This window comes from Carassius carassius, chromosome 6 (assembly GCF_963082965.1).
Source record: "Carassius carassius chromosome 6, fCarCar2.1, whole genome shotgun sequence".
NCBI classification, from domain to species: Eukaryota; Metazoa; Chordata; class Actinopteri; order Cypriniformes; family Cyprinidae; genus Carassius; species Carassius carassius.
In genome coordinates, this window is record NC_081760.1 from 34,543,118 (window position 1) to 34,562,384 (window position 19,267).

Sequence of the window (19,267 nt, forward strand, 5' to 3'; positions counted from 1 at the left end):
TGAGAAGACTTGAAATATAGCACAACATACTTTTCTCTTTTTTTTTTTTTACATATGTGGTCAATAATAACTGCATGTAACTAATATTATATGTAAATAAGCTCCGTGAAAGTGTTGTTTTTGTAAACTAAAATTATTGAAATTCATTGTTGTTAATAAAGATTAAATGAAATAAAGATATAAATATTAGAAATTCTGCCTTGGCAACCATCTGAAATAAAATAAGGTAAAATGATAAAGTTATTAGTTGAAGTGCTAAAAATAAAGCCAAATAGAAATATGTTTAAAAACTATTAAAAATGACAAACACATGTAACAAAATTACTAAGACTTAAATTAAAATGAAAACTATAAAAATACAATTCTTACAATATGCAAATGAAACTACATTCCCATCATGCCTCGGTGCTCTAATCTAGTACTGACAGCCTCTGTCACTTCTAGTGTAATTACAGAGAGAGGGCAGGAACAAGTCACTCACACCCATTAACTATTGAAAATAGCTCTTTCAATTCTCTTCTGGCCATTTATCACTGACTGACAGAAGAAGAGAAACAAGAGAGAGGAGAGTTGTCTCTGGCTCTGAATGAGTGATTGCCTTCTCTGTTTCTTCAAACTGTCAGTCATTGCTGAAAAAAGTTTTGTTCTATACTATCCAAACTAAATTAATAAATAATGATGATGCTCATAAAAATGCCTCATAGTTCACACTCCTAACAGGTGATAATAAGCTCCACTGTGAATGTGTAAAGTGGGGTAGTTTGTTTGGAGATCAGGTTATGACTTGTGTAAAATGGCTCTTGGCTGTTTAATCAAGCATAAGATGATTGTCAATGATGTGCTGAGTGAGGAATGCTGTATCTCGCCTCAGGCAGACTGATTCAATGATCTGTTGACACCGCGTGCTTAAAATGCTCAGAGAAGTTTGTTTGACTGTGATGGGACAGTGTTTCAAATGGCGAGTGTTGAAAGCAGGCCTGAGAACTACTTAGGGTTATTCCTACTGTAAAACAGAAGTGGCCGCTCTTATAGATGATGAGAAGTGTACTTGACTCACAAATGCGTTTATGACCACACTATACTATACTATACTATACTATACTATACTATACTATACTATACCCTCTTCTGCAGGATGTAAGCAGTGCGGCAGAACTCCACCTGACTTTGAGGAAGGCACTTTGCCTCCATCGTGTGGCTAACTATTGAACACATCAATGGACATAGTATCTTATAGCATTGTTGTAGTATACAGTATATACAAACTGAAAATGTATGCATATACATTTACCTATACATATGCCAGAATTATCAAGACTACAACAGACCATACTGTCTGCAATACTGGCACACTGTTCTTTATTGCATATGTCACATTTTTGAAAATGAGTATTTATATTTGCACACTATATACTGCGGCATCAATAAGATTAGCATGCGAGTATGCTATTTTAAACGGATAAGGTTTTTCAGCACCTGCAGATGGTCATGTCATTAAGTACCTAGTAAAATGTAAGTTTCTTAAATCATTTGTGTTGGTACTACATTAATTATTTTTGTTGTGTAAACTGAAACTGCATGGCTGGTTTTACGTTCCCAGCATGTTTTTTTATTTTTGAGTAAAGGCAAAGACCTGTTAGTGTTCAGTGTTCACTTAGATTGGTTTAAAAGAGTTGCTGTTCATGAAGTTTTTGTGGTTACCATTGAAAAGTTTATTTGTAGGATGGGTATATGATTGGAGTTCCTTGTTTCATTCAAGGAACATACAGAAGCTGTACTAATGTTTACAGTGACAAACTGTTAAATGCATATCTAAAATTTAGATCAATTAAATTTGCCCTAATAAAGTGAAAAAAGACAAGTAGTATATACTTATTCAACAAATGTTGAATGTTTTTTTTTATTCCAAGTATGAAATTTCCTTGAGTGCAAAAACTTTAAAAATAAAAATGTAGTCCATTTTACTTGTTGTCTTTTAGGTTATTGCAAAAGACTAAGAATGAAACGTTACACCGAGGACTCAGGGGAAAAACAAATCTCCCAATATTCCCAGAAAAACATGTCTTTTAATGTTAAGGTTAGTTAAAAATTCACCCATGTTCACTTAGGCTAATTGTGATATTGTGACCACAGATGACTAACTATAGTTTAATATCATGATTTTATTTGAATACAATATCTAATGCATTATTTTTAGTAATTGTTTAAGAAAATTCACCCAAAATTGTCATCATTATGCATCCTCATGTCGTAACAAAACAATTTTTCTGTGAAATATGAAATTGTTTTTTTGTTGTTGTTGTTTTTACGTCATACAGTGGACCTCTCCAAAATATGTGTTCCACATTAGAAAGTTCTACAGATTTTGGCTGAATGGGAACATAAAAATTAATGGCCTATCTGATGGCATTCTTTCATAAACAAATAAACAACAAAGAAATGCCTAGCATGCTACTTTTCAGACGCTCAAAGCACTTGACCCTGTGAATGTGTGTCCCCTCATATGGAAATTCCGCATCATGTCCTGCTCAGGATGTTTGGATTCACTCAGCTCAGAGTTGCAGTATATCTCTAACACTGACGTCACCCCCAAATTTCGCAGCCCCGATCACTACCTCATTAATTTAGGCGTGTGATCAGAAATGGCGGAAAGATTACTCGATGTCGATCTATTTTTGTCTCCCAAAGCTCATTAGGGGCGGAAGGGTGACGCTGAAAACACAGCACGCGCTCGAGGGAAGCGGCTCTTGTGTCTCTATCTCGCGCCTTTGAGCTCAGGTTACCGCGAACGCCGCTCTGCGTCCGAACGCGCCCCAAAACACCCGCTCCTGCGTTCTGGGGGAAAACACACTCCATCGGACACTTCGAGGGACGAGCTGCTTCAAAATGTTGACCCTGTTGTCGGCTATGTACTTGGTGACGCGCACGGCTTCGGCGCAGGTAAGACGCCTCTCCTTGACAACGGAGGCGTACGATGCAGCATGAATGCACCAAACCTACCATTTTTCTTTAAAATGATCATTATGCGGTAAAATATCGGAGCTATATCTGAGGATTTATCCATACCTTGCATGCTAGTGTACAATTCACCATATATCTTATATAAAGCAAGTGATTTCGTGCTGGAAAATCCATCTTAAGATGGTTGCTGTGTTTTGGAATGTGATAGCTGGTTTATAGCTGGTCCAAGCTAGCCAAACTAGTATTTTCCTGGTCCAAAGTGGTCATCAGGTTTGGTCAGGTCGGTCTAAGCAAGCAGCATATAGGTAATCATACCAACCCAGGGGGATCAGGCTAGTTTTAGGAACTAGTAAACCAGTCAATTGCCATGCTAGATTAGATAAACCCCATCTTGGACCTGTTAGAAACCAGCTAGCATATTCAAAAACATAGTTACTAAGCAGGGATTGGTTGAATGATTGGTCTCATTCATTATGTATGCCATGAAAACCTAGTAGTGTGGGAGGGCAGCCTCTTTGATGATTAATTTGGGATGTTTTGGCAAGCAGAGTCCAGCACCATGGACAGCACTCTCTCCGGTCTGGGTCTCCACCCTTCCAGCAGCATGTTATTTAATGTTAACTTGGCTGTGAAATGCCTCTGTCCTAAACAGGAGCAATTATCTGCATCAAGCTGTATCTGATCTGTAATGCTTTAGTCTAAAAGGCTCTGCGTTTTGAACACAGTAAAGCTGCAGCTCATCACACCAGTGAAGGGGGAATATGTTCTGGTGCTATGATAGTAAAATGCATCATTTATCTTGAAGGAGAGGGGGTCGTGGAACAGATCCAAGACCATTAGATGCTTTTAACACTTGAAATTGTTAACCCAGGGTCATTTTCAATCCTGAGTTAGTGAAATCATGGGTTATCTTGCTTTTTAAAGCTTTTTTTTTTTTAGAACTTAGAAACTTTGTTTTTTATGTCTTGTATTTGATGAATCAGGCTTTTATGGCCCATATTGTGATACAAGACAATATGGAGCTGATACTTGAGAAGGAATACAAAACCCAAATTGAGTAAAAAAAAAAAAAAGTAATTTGGTGCAGTTGCTGATATCTATATGGTCAAAAATGAAGATGAAATTCTAATCGCTTGGAATATAAATCAATGTAGATCTTTACAACAACAGAGCAGACTACTTATAAAATTCTAGAAATATCAGTTATCATTCTATATCTTTCAATAGTAAGATGATATATAAATGCTTAGTTTTATGATAAAAGCTTTGTAGTTTTTATTGTTGGGGACAAAACATATAATTCAATGCAATGATGATTGAGAGATGTTCAATATATATGACTAGATAATCTAATCTAGTAAACCTATAAATTGCTTCAGTCAAGTAAATGTTCATCTTGTTTTTCTTATGTTTGATTTATAAAAATAATTACAAAATTCACAGCAAAAAGACACATGAACAACAACCTGAAAGGGAACTTTTTTTTAAATTATACTGAAATTCCTTTTATTATGATAAATTAACCATCAATCAGACAACAGAAGGCATGCAGTAGATTGTGGCCTTTAGAGGAGAAATTCATGCATCAAATATAATACAGTAGGGTTAAAAACAGTGATAGCACATGAGCTATTTGACCACACTGATCTCTTAAGGAAAAGCACCTGGTCTTACATGTTTCCTGTTCAGCCAGAAAAGACATTTTCAATCAAGGACAGTGGAGTTCATGTCAAATATCAAAGTGAAATATCTTTAGAACATGATAACATTTCGCCGTCACATGCAACATGAGATTCTGTGTATAGATGTGCAAATGTTTCAGGCAGAATTGTGACTGTGCTGACAGAACGGGAGCATGTTATAGATTTCTTCACACAAACTCCCAGAGTGCATGAGCATGATTTCAGAAATAAGCTTATACAATATGTCAATAAGGATCCAAAGTATGAGTCAATTAAAAATGCTTCCATTTTGAAATGCAATACAAAAATGTGCATTACAAATCATATATTATAAAAGATGCTTCTTGTTTGTCGGTTCATTCAAATGGCATAACTTTACCTAATCTGTTTCAGTTGGGTATTTGTGTTCATAAACCAATCAAGGACCCAAATTTATCACCATAACTTAGTGGGAGGATCAAAACTCGACCTTATGCTTTTAATGCATTATGTATGGAAATGAAAGTATTGAGAAAACATAAATGTGCTTTTTGCAAACAAAAATAAGAATTGCAAAAGAAAATAACATATTGCGAGAAAAAAAAGTTTTGCAAACAAAAATAATTGCAATGTTTAAATATAAGGTAAATACTGTTAATACACATATAATTAATAAAACGAAACCATGCACCACTGTGTTTTAATGCTAGTGAAAAAAAGGAAACGATAAACCTGCATGCCTGTGCCCTAACAACGGCAAGTACACCCGGCTGCAGCCTGCAGATCTGGATCGAGGCGGTGCTGCACCTGCACCCCACACCTACTCTGATTGGTTCAATTGTCTTTCATAGACATACATGATAGGAAATGTGTGCGTAGTTGGTGTAGGATGGAGAATGCTGTTTAGGAAATGTGAGCCTTGCCTCGATCTGCAGGCTGCAGCCGGGTGCTTCTCAACGACGGTGCATTCATCAGTTGTGATCAGGCGGGAAGGAAGTCGACCGGATGTTGAAGTCGGCCGCGTGCCGCCATCTTGTAGAAGAACTTCACTTGTGTTAGCATCCCATTGACTCCCATTCGTTTTGGCGTCACTTTGACAGCGAATAACTTTACAGCTGAGGCGTTTAAAGACTCCATTTGTCCATTATTTATTTCTAAAGATACACGACAATGTATAAAGGGCTCCATTACCTTCTATGTTACATTATGGCCCCGTAGAAACAGTTTTTGTAAAAATAGGCTAACGATTCTGTCGCACAGTAGAGAAATTACCATACAGACAGGAGGAGAAGCTCGCAGGCAATCGGGGAGACATCAAGAGAGAAGCCCATTTTAAAATACTATACAAAATAATTAATCAGAATACTTACTCCTGCTCACTCACACCAAAGAACTCCCCGCTCAAGCTCGCCGTCTCTGCAAGATTAACGATGGCAGTTTGCTTGCACAGCTACTAGAAGATTTACATCTGTCAGACAGGTTGCTGACGTCATCAAGCTTAGTTTGAGTCTGCGCGTCAGAAACGGAAGTACTAAAAATCGCTAAAAATGGGCGTCACTTGTCTCAATTGAGTTCCAATGGGGTCGCTGTGTCTATTTCTTTTACTGTCTATGGTTGTGATCAGCATCTCAGGCCAATGACACAAAGGAGGCATGTCCAGGCCTGTTGTACACGACCCACACCCTTGACTCCACCCACATGTCAAAACAATGCCAGAAAGTGAAACTTGCAGAAACATGAAACTTAAAGGAAAAACCGGTATCGCGAACTCACACTTCATTGAAATGCGAAATAAAAGCAGATTTACAAATACATTTTTAGCTATGGTCATGGAAGGTATGTTCCAATCATTGCTTTTGCTCTGTTTCATTTATATTTATTAGCAAAACATATTTTTTTCTAACAATACTTCATTTATATTTCGCAGTTCTTTATTTTTTCTTTCAATACTTCTTTATTTATTTATTTATTTTTGCAAAAAGCATATTTGTTTTTTTCCCCAATGCTTTCCTTTTTGTTTGCAAAACGTTATTTTCTTTAGCAATACTTCAATTCTTCAATGGGAGTTCGTCAATGCGGGCGCTCATGGGAAATTTAGTTCTTTCTGTGAGCTGATTGGTGGAGTAAAGCAGCAAAATCAACTACATTTCCCAGTGTACAGCATTTCCGTGCCTGTGAAAGCATTTCCATATAAGAATAGAGGTGACCCCCTCCGTCCGTGCAGTCTGAGAGGCAGAGCAGAGCAGCACATCTTCACCTGCTCAATCAGTCCTGAATCATGGTGAGATACTCGTTTTAGTCCTGCACAGTATTTTGAACGTTTTGTGCACTAAGTGGCGGCCTAATTTAATCAACGCTTTTAGAAATTATTTTACAAAATCTGTTTTAATGTGAAATCTGTGGTCAGGAACTACCTAACGATTCATGAAGAATTATTTTTTAAGCGTTTGACGACCATTTCCGCATTTGTGGAGTGGGTGTCACTACGAGGTGGCATCTTTTGTGAGTTACTCTTTGTTATTATTTTGTCGTCATTCTGTCAGAAATACTTCGAGGCGGAAATTTGCGTTGAAGTTACAGTCTCGGCGCGTAATGACGTTCCCGTCTCGCGGAGCATCAGTTGCATCAACGTCTCATTCATTCATTTTCTGAGGATATACACAGAAATAAACAACCATGCACTCAGATCATTATGTGCAAATGATCAAATCTTCTGATATAAATCGTGACTATACTCATTCCAGATCGCTAGGCCTTTGTTCACATAAATAGGTCATGATATTGACTCCAGTGACTGTGTTTTATTTCAGGCCGAACCGATCCGTGTGCTGGTGACCGGCGCAGCCGGACAGATCGCTTATTCTCTGCTCTACGGCATTGCTAAAGGAGATGTGTTCGGCAAGGACCAGGTGAGACCGTTAGACCAGGCTGTTATTGTGTAACGGGACACTGGGGGGAACTGGATCATAAACCATGCGCTGTGTTATATAAGAATGTGTGATTTTAAAATATGCGACTCTCTTGGTCCCTCTGTGATGCATGTCTATGTTATGTTTCTGCAGTATATAATATATGAGCATGTAACAATGCAGTTATTTAGTCATTTTGAGATTATTGTTTGAAACCGATTATTAGAATCCAACTGATTCGGATTAATGTTCCGATAACTGATAATACAATGCAACAGAAGCAATGATAAACAGCCTTTTCCCAGGGAATGTTCTGGTAAAGGTCAGTCAAAGTTATAAACAAACGTTCTTCCAGCAATGTTAATAGGACGTTTTCTGGTCTTTTAATAACATTCTTAAAATGTTACCACAAAAATATAATTTATACGTCATTCATGGAACATTTGTCTTCTAAAAAGTTTTATTGGACATTCATGTACTATGAGTAATACGCCTTTCAAAATGTACGTTAACCTATACTGGATCCCACTGTAAGAGGACATGTACACATTGTGATACTGTATTATATGTGTATCATTGTATGCCTATGGTCTAAAGCAGCAGTTCTCAATTCCAGTCCTCACGACCCACCACTCTTGCGTGTCTCTGATTCAGATAATTCAGAGCCCCATGCATGAACTGTGTTCCGATAATCATGGTCCCTATTTAGTGTTCTTTGATCCTTACTCCCTGAGCACTGGAAATCTGTTGAAGTTTATGCCAATCATATGTCTCCTCTCTCAGCCAATCATCTTGGTGCTACTGGATATCACTCCCATGCTGCCAGTGTTGGATGGAGTCGTCATGGAGCTGCATGATTGTGCTCTTCCACTTCTGAGGGGTGAGGGTTACTTCTCTTGATTTAATCAGTTTAGACCTTATCACAATGGATGATTCTAATAGGACATGGAAGATGTGGATTAGTTTTCACTGCAGTTTGACTCCCACTGTCTCTTTGTACTGCCACTTGATTTATTCATAGCCAACATCTGGAATGTGTTAAAATGCAGAAGAGCAAGCATGACTCTGCAGAAGAGATCTGCAGCAGAAAATAGCATGTGCTACACTGTCTTTGAGGAGTTGGGAGGTTTAACCGGCGCAGACTGATCTTATTGGCTCATGCTGTAGGATAGTCAGGGACCAATGAGAAACATGATGGTGCCACAACAATAGAGGCGGAGGGGAGGAGGACGAAGAACAAGTTCTGTCACAGAAGTTGTTGCTTTGGTTGAAATCCAGTCTGATAAATAGTTCTGTGCTAAAACTCCTTCTAAAGATCATCAATGAAATGAGCCACTTCAGGAAATATCGGCAGCCTGATAAATGATTTATGGTGATGGGTGATGAAAGTTTCAAGAGATAATGTCAGCATATTCTTCTGAGGAATAATAGTCTAGGTACAAAGATAATGAGGCTGTATTTCCCAATACTGATGCTAAAATATTCACGTGCAGATTTATCATTCAGTCACAGGCATTTGCTCAACTGAAATAGTCTTGAGGCTCAAAAATAGTTTCTTTGAACAATAGAAAAAAGTATCAAGAATAACTTGTTTATAAGCAATAAGGATTTTATGTAATTCAGTAGTTAGAAATAAAATATACTTAGTTAAATATTTTGTATTTTTTAATAAAATAATGTGTGATAATAGTTGGAAATATTTGAATAATCAGTAATAATTAACTTGCTTTGGAAATTTGTTAGCCTAAAAATGACTGTGAAATAAGTCTTCTGTATCCTTCGTTTTTTCTTTCTTATTCCTTCACAGAGGTGATTCCCACTGATAAGGTTGAGGTGGGCTTTAAGGATCTTGATGCTGCCATCTTGGTGGGCTCTATGCCAAGAAAAGAGGGCATGGAGAGGAAGGACCTACTGAAGGCTAACGTGGCCATTTTTAAAACCCAAGGTGAAGCACTGGAGAAGTATGCCAAGAAGACTGTCAAGGTACAAGACTGCAACCGATAATGCAGCTTGAATCAATTTTGTGTCTAATTTGATTTCTGGTTTTCATGAGTTTTCTAGCCGCCGGCTTTTGATTTAGACAACACTGCAAAGGTTTAAAACGGGCCGAATCAATCACTGGTCAGTTTTTGGTGTTTGTTGTTCTGCCGTTTACTTTTTTCCTTTGCTTTCATAGGTGCTAGTTGTCGGAAACCCAGCCAACACCAACTGTTTGATTGCCTCCAAATCAGCTCCCTCTATTCCTAAGGAGAACTTCTCCTGCCTGACCCGTCTGGACCATAACAGGGCCCGCTCTCAGGTCCGAACCCCACCGCCTCATTCACCTTCACTTCTTATTCTGCTTTATTGAAGTTCTCTAACTCAGTCTTTGTGCTTTTCAGAGCTGCAGGTAACCAAGATTTTTTTTATCGTCCAATCATCCATATCTAGCTTAGTTCTAGAGCAGCCATATCTAGTTATGTATTCTGGAGTAGTTCATAGACCAATACAGTGACCTAATTTTAGAGGGACTGTTAGCTCTCTCTGCAGGGGACATAGTTGGCCCATATTACACAAATAAGCGTTTTGCTCATCTGCGGTGTTCCTCCATGCCTGTAGGTGGCGATGCGTGTTGGTGTGCCCTCTGACAGTGTGAAGAACGTGATTATCTGGGGAAATCACTCCTCAACTCAGTACCCAGATGTGCACCACGCTATTGTGAACAATCATGGGAAAGAGATGTCTGCTTTTGACGCAGTGAATGACGAAAGCTGGCTGAAGGGCAACTTCATCACTGTAAGTCCAGCATCTGAACCTGTGGAGTTTCCAAACTGAGATAAAAAGGTGTTGTCTTTTTTTTTTTTTTTTTTTTTTTTTTTACAAAATTAGATTTTCATTTTGCTGTCCATTTAATCCCATTTTAAATGAGTTTTTTATATTTGATTATTATAAAATGGATTGTTCCTCCATTACATTCTAATGCATGTTTGAAGCTACTGAAAAAAGCTGACGAATGCACCTAATATTAATGCATCAAGTTTTGATTTTCTTAGCAGCCATAAACGACTGATTTGCAACAATTTTTATTATTATTATTATTATTATTATTATTAATAATATAGTGAACTCTTGCTAAAGATTGTTTTGTCCACGTGCAAAGATTTGTGGTAAATCACTGTTAAAGTGCAGTCACATTTGTTGTTGTTAGGCAAGTTTCCATGTAAATCTGCACAAATCTGGAATTTTGCATGAAGGTGAAAGATTACATGCTAAAACCGATTCACCACATTTACCAACAGAAAGCTGCTTGCTTTAAAAATGGTTTCAGTATGAGCTGTGCGTCATACATCTCTGCACTGTTGACCGTACACAATGGACCTTTTTACCCATAAAATTTCACTGTATTGCTCTAATTTCCCTGATATGACCACCACTTTACATATGACCTTTCGTAGTTTATTGCTTTAATTTATCAATCTGTGTTTCTTTTCATTTCGTTGTACACCAGACGGTGCAGCAGAGAGGTGCAGCTGTCATAAAGGCCAGGAAGCTCTCCAGTGCAATGTCTGCTGCAAAAGCCATCTGTGACCACATGAGGGACATCTGGTTCGGCACTCCAGATGTGAGTTTGCACCACGTGGACCCTTTGGAGATACATTGAGTGGCTGGACTGTTAGATTCTGGTTCAAAGTAGAGTGGAAGACTAAAACATTTATAGTTTTTCCTGATCATTTCTTTGTCAAGAATACTTCGTCAAATTTCTAAGGCCTCGAAATCAGCATGATTAAAACATTGCTGAAAATCTGCTGTACACAATCTACCTCCGATTGATAGTTTATACTTTTTTTTTAGCAAGAAAAAGGTCTTTTAGGGTTGTAAAAGTTTCAACAAATTAGATTTTTCAGACTATTATTTCATATGTCAGGTTTTACAGGGTTCATGCTAAATAATTCTCCTTCTGTCTCTGAGCAGGGTGAGTGGGTGTCTATGGGCATTTACTCCACTGGTAATTCCTATGGAATTCCTGATGACCTCATGTACTCCTTCCCTGTTATGATTAAGGTTTGTCTTCATCGCTTTAAGTTTTAAGTTCCTAAAAAAAACCATCTTGAATAAAGAAAGCATTTCGAAGTGGTTTAGATGTAGATTCTATGTCAGTACTAATAATTAAATTTCCTCCCAAACAGAACAAAACCTGGAAGGTCGTTGATGGACTCGTCATAAATGATTTCTCCCGCGGTAAGATGGATAGCACTGCAGCTGAGCTGGTAGATGAGAGAGACACAGCACTCACCTTCCTTGGAGCATGACTTGATGTCGCCACAACAGAGCGGCAGCCGTTAGGCTCTTCAAAGTCCCCAAATCCCCGACTGTAGATTTCATAGCTGACCGTGTGTGCGGGTTTGGGTATTCATGCTTCTAAACGTATGTGTGTGTGTGCGCGTGTGTGTGTTACTTCACAAGAAACATTTGCAATGTAACTTCCTCTCCTTGGAGTGTCTGGGGCAACACTTGAAGAACATTTCCAATAAAAATAATGATAATCTGTCATACAACAATAAAAGGCCATTTGGAAAATAAATGTTTTTGTTGTATATTTGGATTGTTGGCATATCCATCTCATCTCCAGCTCAAAATACACAGATATTCTGTAGATGTGAATTTATTTGTCTAAAGGTATGAAGATCCTTCGTTGTAGGCAGCATGCCAGGCCTGTTTAAGTGGAAGAAAAACATTAAATATCTGGGAATTTTATACTTTTTTTTAATTTTTTATTTGAAAGCCTAGAAGCCTGCATAAAAATTATAGTGAGTATATATTTAGTAATACTTATCTAATTATAAATAATTGCTGGGAAATGAGATGTTAATTCTGTGAGATGTGATTATAACAGTCATAATTATAACAAAAATGGCTTATGTTTTGTTTACTTCCCGACTTGTATGGCATAATTTATACCGCTAATGTGTATTTTGACTTTTTCCATTTCGTAAATATATCCTAGTTTGTCGTTTCAGAATTTTTTTTTTTTATAATTATGACTGGTAAATTATGATTTATCAAGGTTTTTTTCTCATGTAGGGAAAAGGGGCTCCCATATAAACCTGTATAATTGTCATAGACTAAATAAAAGCACTCTCGATTGTTTAAAAGTAAAAAAAAAAGAGAGCGAAAAGTGTGGAATAAAAGTAAAAGCCTATTTGTTTACAACCATGACCAAGAGATGACGCTGTTTCACATATTTACGCAGTCGAACACCATCAACCAATAGAACGCAATTGACTGGCATTTGATTGGTCGAGCGGGACCGCCCCCTCCTCTGATTGGTCCATGAACAAACATTATGCCCACGCATCGATTTCACGCGACACTTCCGCACGTGAAACAGCGTGTGCAGCAGTGGACGTGAGTATCCTCGCATGGCTTGTCAAAAGAGAGCAAGCAATCCTGCCTGCTGTCTAGATGTACTTGAGTATAATAGTTCCCCAGCCCCTCAAAAGCACGCGCTGTGGGCAGTGCGCTTGTGTTTGCTCGCAAGTGGCCGATGACCTTGGAGTTCTTGTATGACAAAGTTCATGACAGACCTAATCCTGGGTTTCTGTGACTTTGGGCAGACAGAAGCAGTTAGTTAGGTCTGTATTCAAGCAGAAAAAGTCAATTCACTCTCATACATTAACTGTGTGCTGCTTTCAAACTTGACATTTAATGTGTTTAAACGTGCTAGAAGAATTACAAAGCGGCTAAAACAATCAAGTGGTGGTGAAATGGCTAACAGTCGCTGCACATCCAGTTTGAAAGTTCTTTAAAACCTTAAGTATATACACTTTGTGTTTTTAATTAATTGGATTCACATAGTAACGATTGAACCCAAAGGCAAGGTTCAGTAAACGAGTCTTTTAAGTGACCGAATTTTAAAGATTCGAGTCACTGAATCAAACACTCCCACAAGTTACAGCAGATGGACCCAAGAACGCGTTCTACTGTATGTGAAAAAGCGTTAAGTACTGATTAATAAATGACCTGGCACATTACATAGAGTATCTACAAAGGTTGTTCACCGTTTCTGGACATGTTTACTTTTTCCCGAGTGCGTGACGTGACGGGTGGGCAGTGCTGGTCTTTGTTAAAAGACTCGTGCGCTCTTCTGTTTCTCTCTCTGCGCAACTCCATCAGCGGTGCATTACAAAGCTCTGATCGGATGTGCTGTGCATGGATCTGTCTGAAATCTGATCCGACTTCAAAAGATCCGAGGCGCTACTGACTGCTCGGTTCGAGTTCGGATGCTGGGAGCTAGTTGCACGGTTTTGAACATTATAGCTTTTCTTTTTTTTTCTTTTTTTTTTTAAAGATCGGAGGTTCTCAAATCGTCTTTTGTCTGCTTACTCTACATTGAGACAGTTGTAGTTTCATGCAAAAGAGGAAACTGTTAAACAGTATTAGGTTTGTGATTCGGACCTTTCTTGACTGGTGAAATCAATTCAGGATTTATATATAAAGTTTTTTTTTTAAACCTGAGAGCTGGCAGAAGTTGTTTTTTAAACATGTCTGTTGTTTCTGGTAAGTGGTGTATTCAGCCTTACAATAAGGTGGTTATTTGTAGTATAACAATCAAAAATTTAATGTTTTTTGAAATAAGTTTATGATGCTCACCAAGGCAGCATTTGTTTAAACAAAAATACAGTAAACCGTCATATTGTGGTATTTTCAATTTAAAATGGCAAACAAAATAATTAATTTTAGATGTTAAATAACTATTTTCTATTTAAATATATTTTATAATATATTTTATTCCTGTGATGCAAAACTGAAATTTCGTAATTACTCCAGTGTCACATGATCCTTTAGAAATCATTCTTATATGCTGATTTGCTGGTAAATTATCTGTTAATATTGGTGCGCAGTTAATACTAATAAAAGTATTAATACTTTATTATTACTAATATTACTTTTTTATTGTATTTTTGATCAAATAAATGCAGCCTCGGTGAGCAGAAGAGATTTGTTTAAAAAATATTCTAATTTCTAATTCTAAAAATATTCTTAGACATTCTAATTGTTCCAAACTTTTGACTGGTTGTTTACTAGAATTATTTAAATTCTACTCCAAGTCACTTCAGAAAACCAAAAACCATGGTTGAACGAAATAGTCCTAAGAAAGACAATAATAATCATCAGTTGCAATGTCATCACAGCAATTAAAGTTTTTGTCATTGTTTTCTTTCTCTGTGTTTGTATGACTGTCTAGCTCTGTATAGAAACAGCCCTAATGCAGGGATGGTGGAGTTTCAGGAGAAGCTGAGATTGCAGCAAGAGAGCTCCATGCACACAGAGTTGGAGAAGCTGCTGACCACTGCCAAGCCATCAGAGACGGAGGTAAGACCCCTGTCCTGCAAACGATGTGCTCGGCTGAGTGACAAACACGTTCCAGTGGTGCTTCTGTCCTTGACTCCATGTACATCTAAACCCCAGCTCATGCATGTTCCCAAATATATCACCGCACACCAGTGTTGGGGTTAACGAGTTACAAAGTAACGGATTACAGTAACTATATTACTTTTTTGGGTAACGAAGTAAAGTAACGCATTACACTTATAATATTGGTAACTACACTACTTTACTAGACTATAGGAACGCACTTTCCTGCGTTACACAAGCTGTGTTTGGCTGTGTTTAAAGTTCACACTGTCCCATATTAAACCAATAAGTAGTCTTTTGAACTACTACTTAACATATTGCTTTGGAAAATGAACAAAAACAAAGTGAGAGTAAAGACCGTCGTGAGTGCATGAATACAAACACACAATAACTCATTTGCATGAGAAAAAAGCACAAAAACACACGACAGAGTACTTTGACATAAAACAAATCAAAAACAAGGATGAATATCTGATAAAGCACTGGAATTTATGTCTTGGGTCACTAGGGGATATACCGGTAAAATTGATTCTGACACAGATTACAGCCAACGGATCGATCATTTATATTATGTATACTAAGTAAATCATTATATAATTATACAGTTCATAAAGCTAGTTGCACTATTTTTTTTCTGTTGCACTCTGAATATTTCTCACTCATTTCGTGTGTAGTTTGTGAATCATTTGCACTGTTTTTGCACTGTATTGTTGAAGACAATTTGTGCAATTGTTTTTACTATATGCTGCATAGTTTGTGAGAGAAAATCTAAATGAATGTTTTATGCGTTCATTTGATGCCCAGAAAAATGTAAATACACAACAGAATTTCTGAGGGGGAAAAAAACATTTCATAAGGTAGGGTTACTCCGATCACAATCGGCCGATCGTTAATGCGCATCTCGTCAGTAAAGCCGGTTCTCTAATCAGCGGTAAATTCCCTCAGGTGCTGATTTCACATAGAGCAGCTGTTACTACACAGAGCCGTTGTTAACTGAGAAGATGCGCAAATAAATGCTGAAAATGAACGTGGATTTGCGCATCTTCTCAGAAAAATTTAATACAATAAGTTGTTTTTATGCATTTAAATAACTACACATGATAAAAAAAATAAAACATATGGTGAAGAAAAAATAAAACATTTCATAGGGCCTTTAACATGTAATTTTTGTTAAACTTTAAAAAAAATTCAACGGAAAGCAGCATTTGGAAAAAATAAAATGGATTTTATAGGGCCCTAAAAAAAGTAAAGTAATTAGTAGTGAAGTTACTTTTCAAATGCAGTAACTAGTAAAGTAATCTCATTACAATTTACAGAAGTAACTAGTAACTAATTACATTTGAGTAACTACACCAACACTGCCACACACACACATTTACCTAGCAGAATGGGAATAAGCTATAGACTCACCATGCTTATAGAATAGAAAAACGATTCTTCACTATTGGCCCTGAAATGATAACCATTATATTGAACTTAAACATCCTAAAAATGACAAAGGGACTGAGATTTTAAAAACTTGAACTGTAATATTCTTATTTGTGCCTCTTGCAGGTCTCCAGGAAGGACTTTGAGGGCTTCACTAAGCTCTTTCACCGTTTCCTTCAGGAGAAGGGTCCGTCTATTGACTGGGCCAAGATCCAGAGACCCCCCGAAGACTCAGTGAGACCAATGACTGCACAATACCTTATGTGACTTAATAAATGAGTAATAGATGAGTAATAAAGATTTTGGTATTAAAATCCAGCTAGTAAAAAAATATTTAAATAGATTTATTTTCAGCAATATTACAATATTACAGCAGTGTTTATTTAATATTACATCAATATTGAAATTCATCAAATTCATGAAATGATTAATTGAAACAGTCTGAACTTTAAATGTATTTTTTTTTACTTTAAAACAAGATTATCTATTCTAATTTCCATGCCCTTTGTATATCATTAGCTTATAAAATATTAAAGTGCCTCTAATATGCCATTTTTAAGGTTCCTAATATTGTTTTGGGTGTCTCTTATAATAGGTGTGCAATAAAATAGGTCAAAATGCAAGGTCAAAATTTTTTTTTCAAAATATGCATTTAATATCACCAATTTCCAACAGTTCTCAAATGATTAGTCTTTCTAAACCACTCCTTTCTGTGAGCTTACTCTGCTCTGATTGGTCAGATGGCCCAGTCAGCTGTGATTGGTCTACCACGTACAGCGTGTGTTGGAAACGATATGCCCAATGCCATGAAATATTTTTAACATTCAATAGAAAATAAAAAAAAAGTTTGGGGTTGTTGCACTGCTGTGCTACAGTGGAGAAAATGAATTTTAACCACTGATTCTTTGCAGCCTCATCTTTCGGAAATGAAATAAAACAAATGTACTTTTACAGTGTAGGACACAGCATCTTTTCGACATGAACAAGTAACTGTGTTTGAGGGTGGCTCAAGCTGTTCACGGCTTTTCAGTGTAAAACATAGACAGGCATTATGCAAATGTGTTACCATTGACGTGTAGAAATCACAGAAGTGAGATTCTAATTACTGACAGTTCAGGCTGTTCAGAGTTAATTCTTTATTGCACACTTTACAACTTTGTAGGTTGTTTATATTCACATACAGCTACATTACACATTGCATGAAAGGCAATGTTCGAAATGGCATAATATGGGCATTTCTTTTTATATTTTAGCAGGATATGAGTTTTTTGAAGGACTGATGTCAGTCTACATGTGCTTCGCAGTCTTTCCTATCACCACATACACAAAGCCGGTGTACAGTGAGAAAGCAGTCAGTGTATGTGAGGTTTATCAAGTCCATGACATTTCCCTGTTAATCCTGTCCCCAAATAACTCTACAACCTCTTCAAATATCTCCTCACAGAAGGTTAGACTATAAATAGCACAGCACTTCCAGTATCCCACAACCTTTGCTGACATTTCTTTTCAACGTGCCGCTGAGAAACTCATGTTACAGCACATAGTAATGCAGGACGAATCATAGCTCCAGTAGGTCGAGACTCATCAAACCCATTACTAAATAAACATCACAGCTGCTTCTAAATCGACACTTGAAGCTTAAAGCGTAACTCTCAATGGTTGCATTTCAGTCCTCATCCATGGAAGTGCTCACTGGCTGGATGCTTGATTGGTCAGCTGAGTATTTGTGTGCGTTTAGTTTTCTTACTCAGTGTCTCAGATGTTTTGTTTGGTCACACTGGCAGACGTGCAGTCTGGTTTTAACTTTACTGTCTGTCACCTTGAATATACTTCTTTAAAAGGGGTTATATGAAGAGAAACCGATTTTTTCAATCTATTCTATCAATATATTATAAATTGTATGAACTCTTTCAGAAGTTTACCGCCAATCCAAAAGAGCATCTATTGACATTTTGTTTGGTACAAGTTGAGCTTCACCAGAATGTGACATAAATGTTGCTTCGATGAAACTAGGAAGAACGCATTACACAATTTGAACTCATGGTTCATGAAGTCAGTGTGTGTGCAAGACCGGAAGCTCTTATCAAAAGGAGCACACCCAAATTCAAGAGATCAGATCAAATCAGCTCATATTTCATAATTAATAATACTGTATACAAATCTCTTTTTTTAGTAGCGCTCACAGTTTGCTGCTCTTCATGTCATGATCTCAAGGTTAATGCCTTTGCAAGACAGGAGATATTTCAAGGTCAGTTCGAAGGACCATCAGCTCTGTTTGACTGGAGTAAATAAACTCTGCACTCACAAATGAATCAACGGTTTTTCTCAAACCTAATTATATGTCCCAAAACCTTTTGCTCCGATTAAAATGGGTGTCCTGTTATCTTCATGAAGAGTTTCCTCTAATAAAACCAGATTGTAGGCCTGCAGTGCATTTCTAATCAAGTAAAAAAAAGTGTGAAGAAAGCACACTTCAGATAATTAATTACTTTCAGTCCACTCCACACAAGGTTTCTGTGTCCTGAGATGTATCCTGGTAATGTCTGTGTGTGTACTGATCTGTAAATCTCAGCTGAACATCATAGAGCTCAGTTTGCATGTGTATTTCGCTCGACAGATTCAGCCCTATGAGAAGATCAAGTTGAAGGGTCTTCCTGCCGATGTGGCGTCCAGCCTTAATAAACTGGCTGTGGTGAAGCTCAATGGAGGTTTGGGGACCAGCATGGGCTGCAAAGGACCCAAAAGTCTCATCAGTGTCCGTAACGAAAACACTTTCCTGGACCTGACCGTACAGCAGATCGAGGTATTACACCACATATGTCTCAAAGACTACTAAAGATGGTGCACTCCTATTACTTATGAATGGGAGAGAGTATAACATGATAACAATAGTCCCGGCTTCTCCGTAAAAGA

At 37.4% G+C, this 19,267-nt stretch overlaps 3 protein-coding genes across 5 annotated transcripts in view; all 3 read left to right on the forward strand.

Moving 5' to 3' along the window:
* The window catches only part of LOC132142722 (BTB/POZ domain-containing protein 3-like), a 285,051-nt gene that overhangs the window by 133,604 nt on the left and 132,180 nt on the right, over positions 1-19,267 (forward strand). The window lies entirely within an intron of this gene.
* On the forward strand, positions 2,619-12,092 carry LOC132142714 (malate dehydrogenase, cytoplasmic-like). Of its 2 annotated transcripts, none has more exons than XM_059552797.1 (9): positions 2,619-2,940; positions 7,433-7,531; positions 8,315-8,411; positions 9,339-9,514; positions 9,708-9,830; positions 10,130-10,306; positions 11,019-11,132; positions 11,483-11,572; positions 11,698-12,092. In XM_059552797.1, the coding sequence occupies exons 1-9, from the start codon at positions 2,887-2,889 to the stop codon at positions 11,818-11,820; spliced, it is 1,053 nt and encodes a 350-aa protein (XP_059408780.1). In that variant the 5' UTR covers positions 2,619-2,886; the 3' UTR covers positions 11,821-12,092. The 2 variants fall into 2 exon arrangements, with proteins under 2 accessions (XP_059408780.1, XP_059408781.1); XM_059552798.1 differs by lacking the exon at positions 2,619-2,940 and adding an exon at positions 6,881-6,903.
* LOC132142716 (UTP--glucose-1-phosphate uridylyltransferase-like) overlaps positions 12,877-19,267 on the forward strand; it is a 14,415-nt gene continuing 8,024 nt past the window's right edge. Inside the window, exons 1-4 of one of the 2 annotated variants that reach the window (XM_059552800.1) lie at positions 12,877-12,916; positions 14,757-14,884; positions 16,481-16,588; positions 18,972-19,157. In XM_059552800.1, coding sequence (XP_059408783.1) covers positions 14,786-14,884; positions 16,481-16,588; positions 18,972-19,157 — 393 coding nt within the window. In that variant the 5' untranslated portion in view covers positions 12,877-12,916; positions 14,757-14,785. Of the gene's footprint in view, positions 12,917-13,760; positions 14,069-14,756; positions 14,885-16,480; positions 16,589-18,971; positions 19,158-19,267 lie in introns of those variants that run through there. The other variant, XM_059552799.1, reaches the window with a different exon arrangement.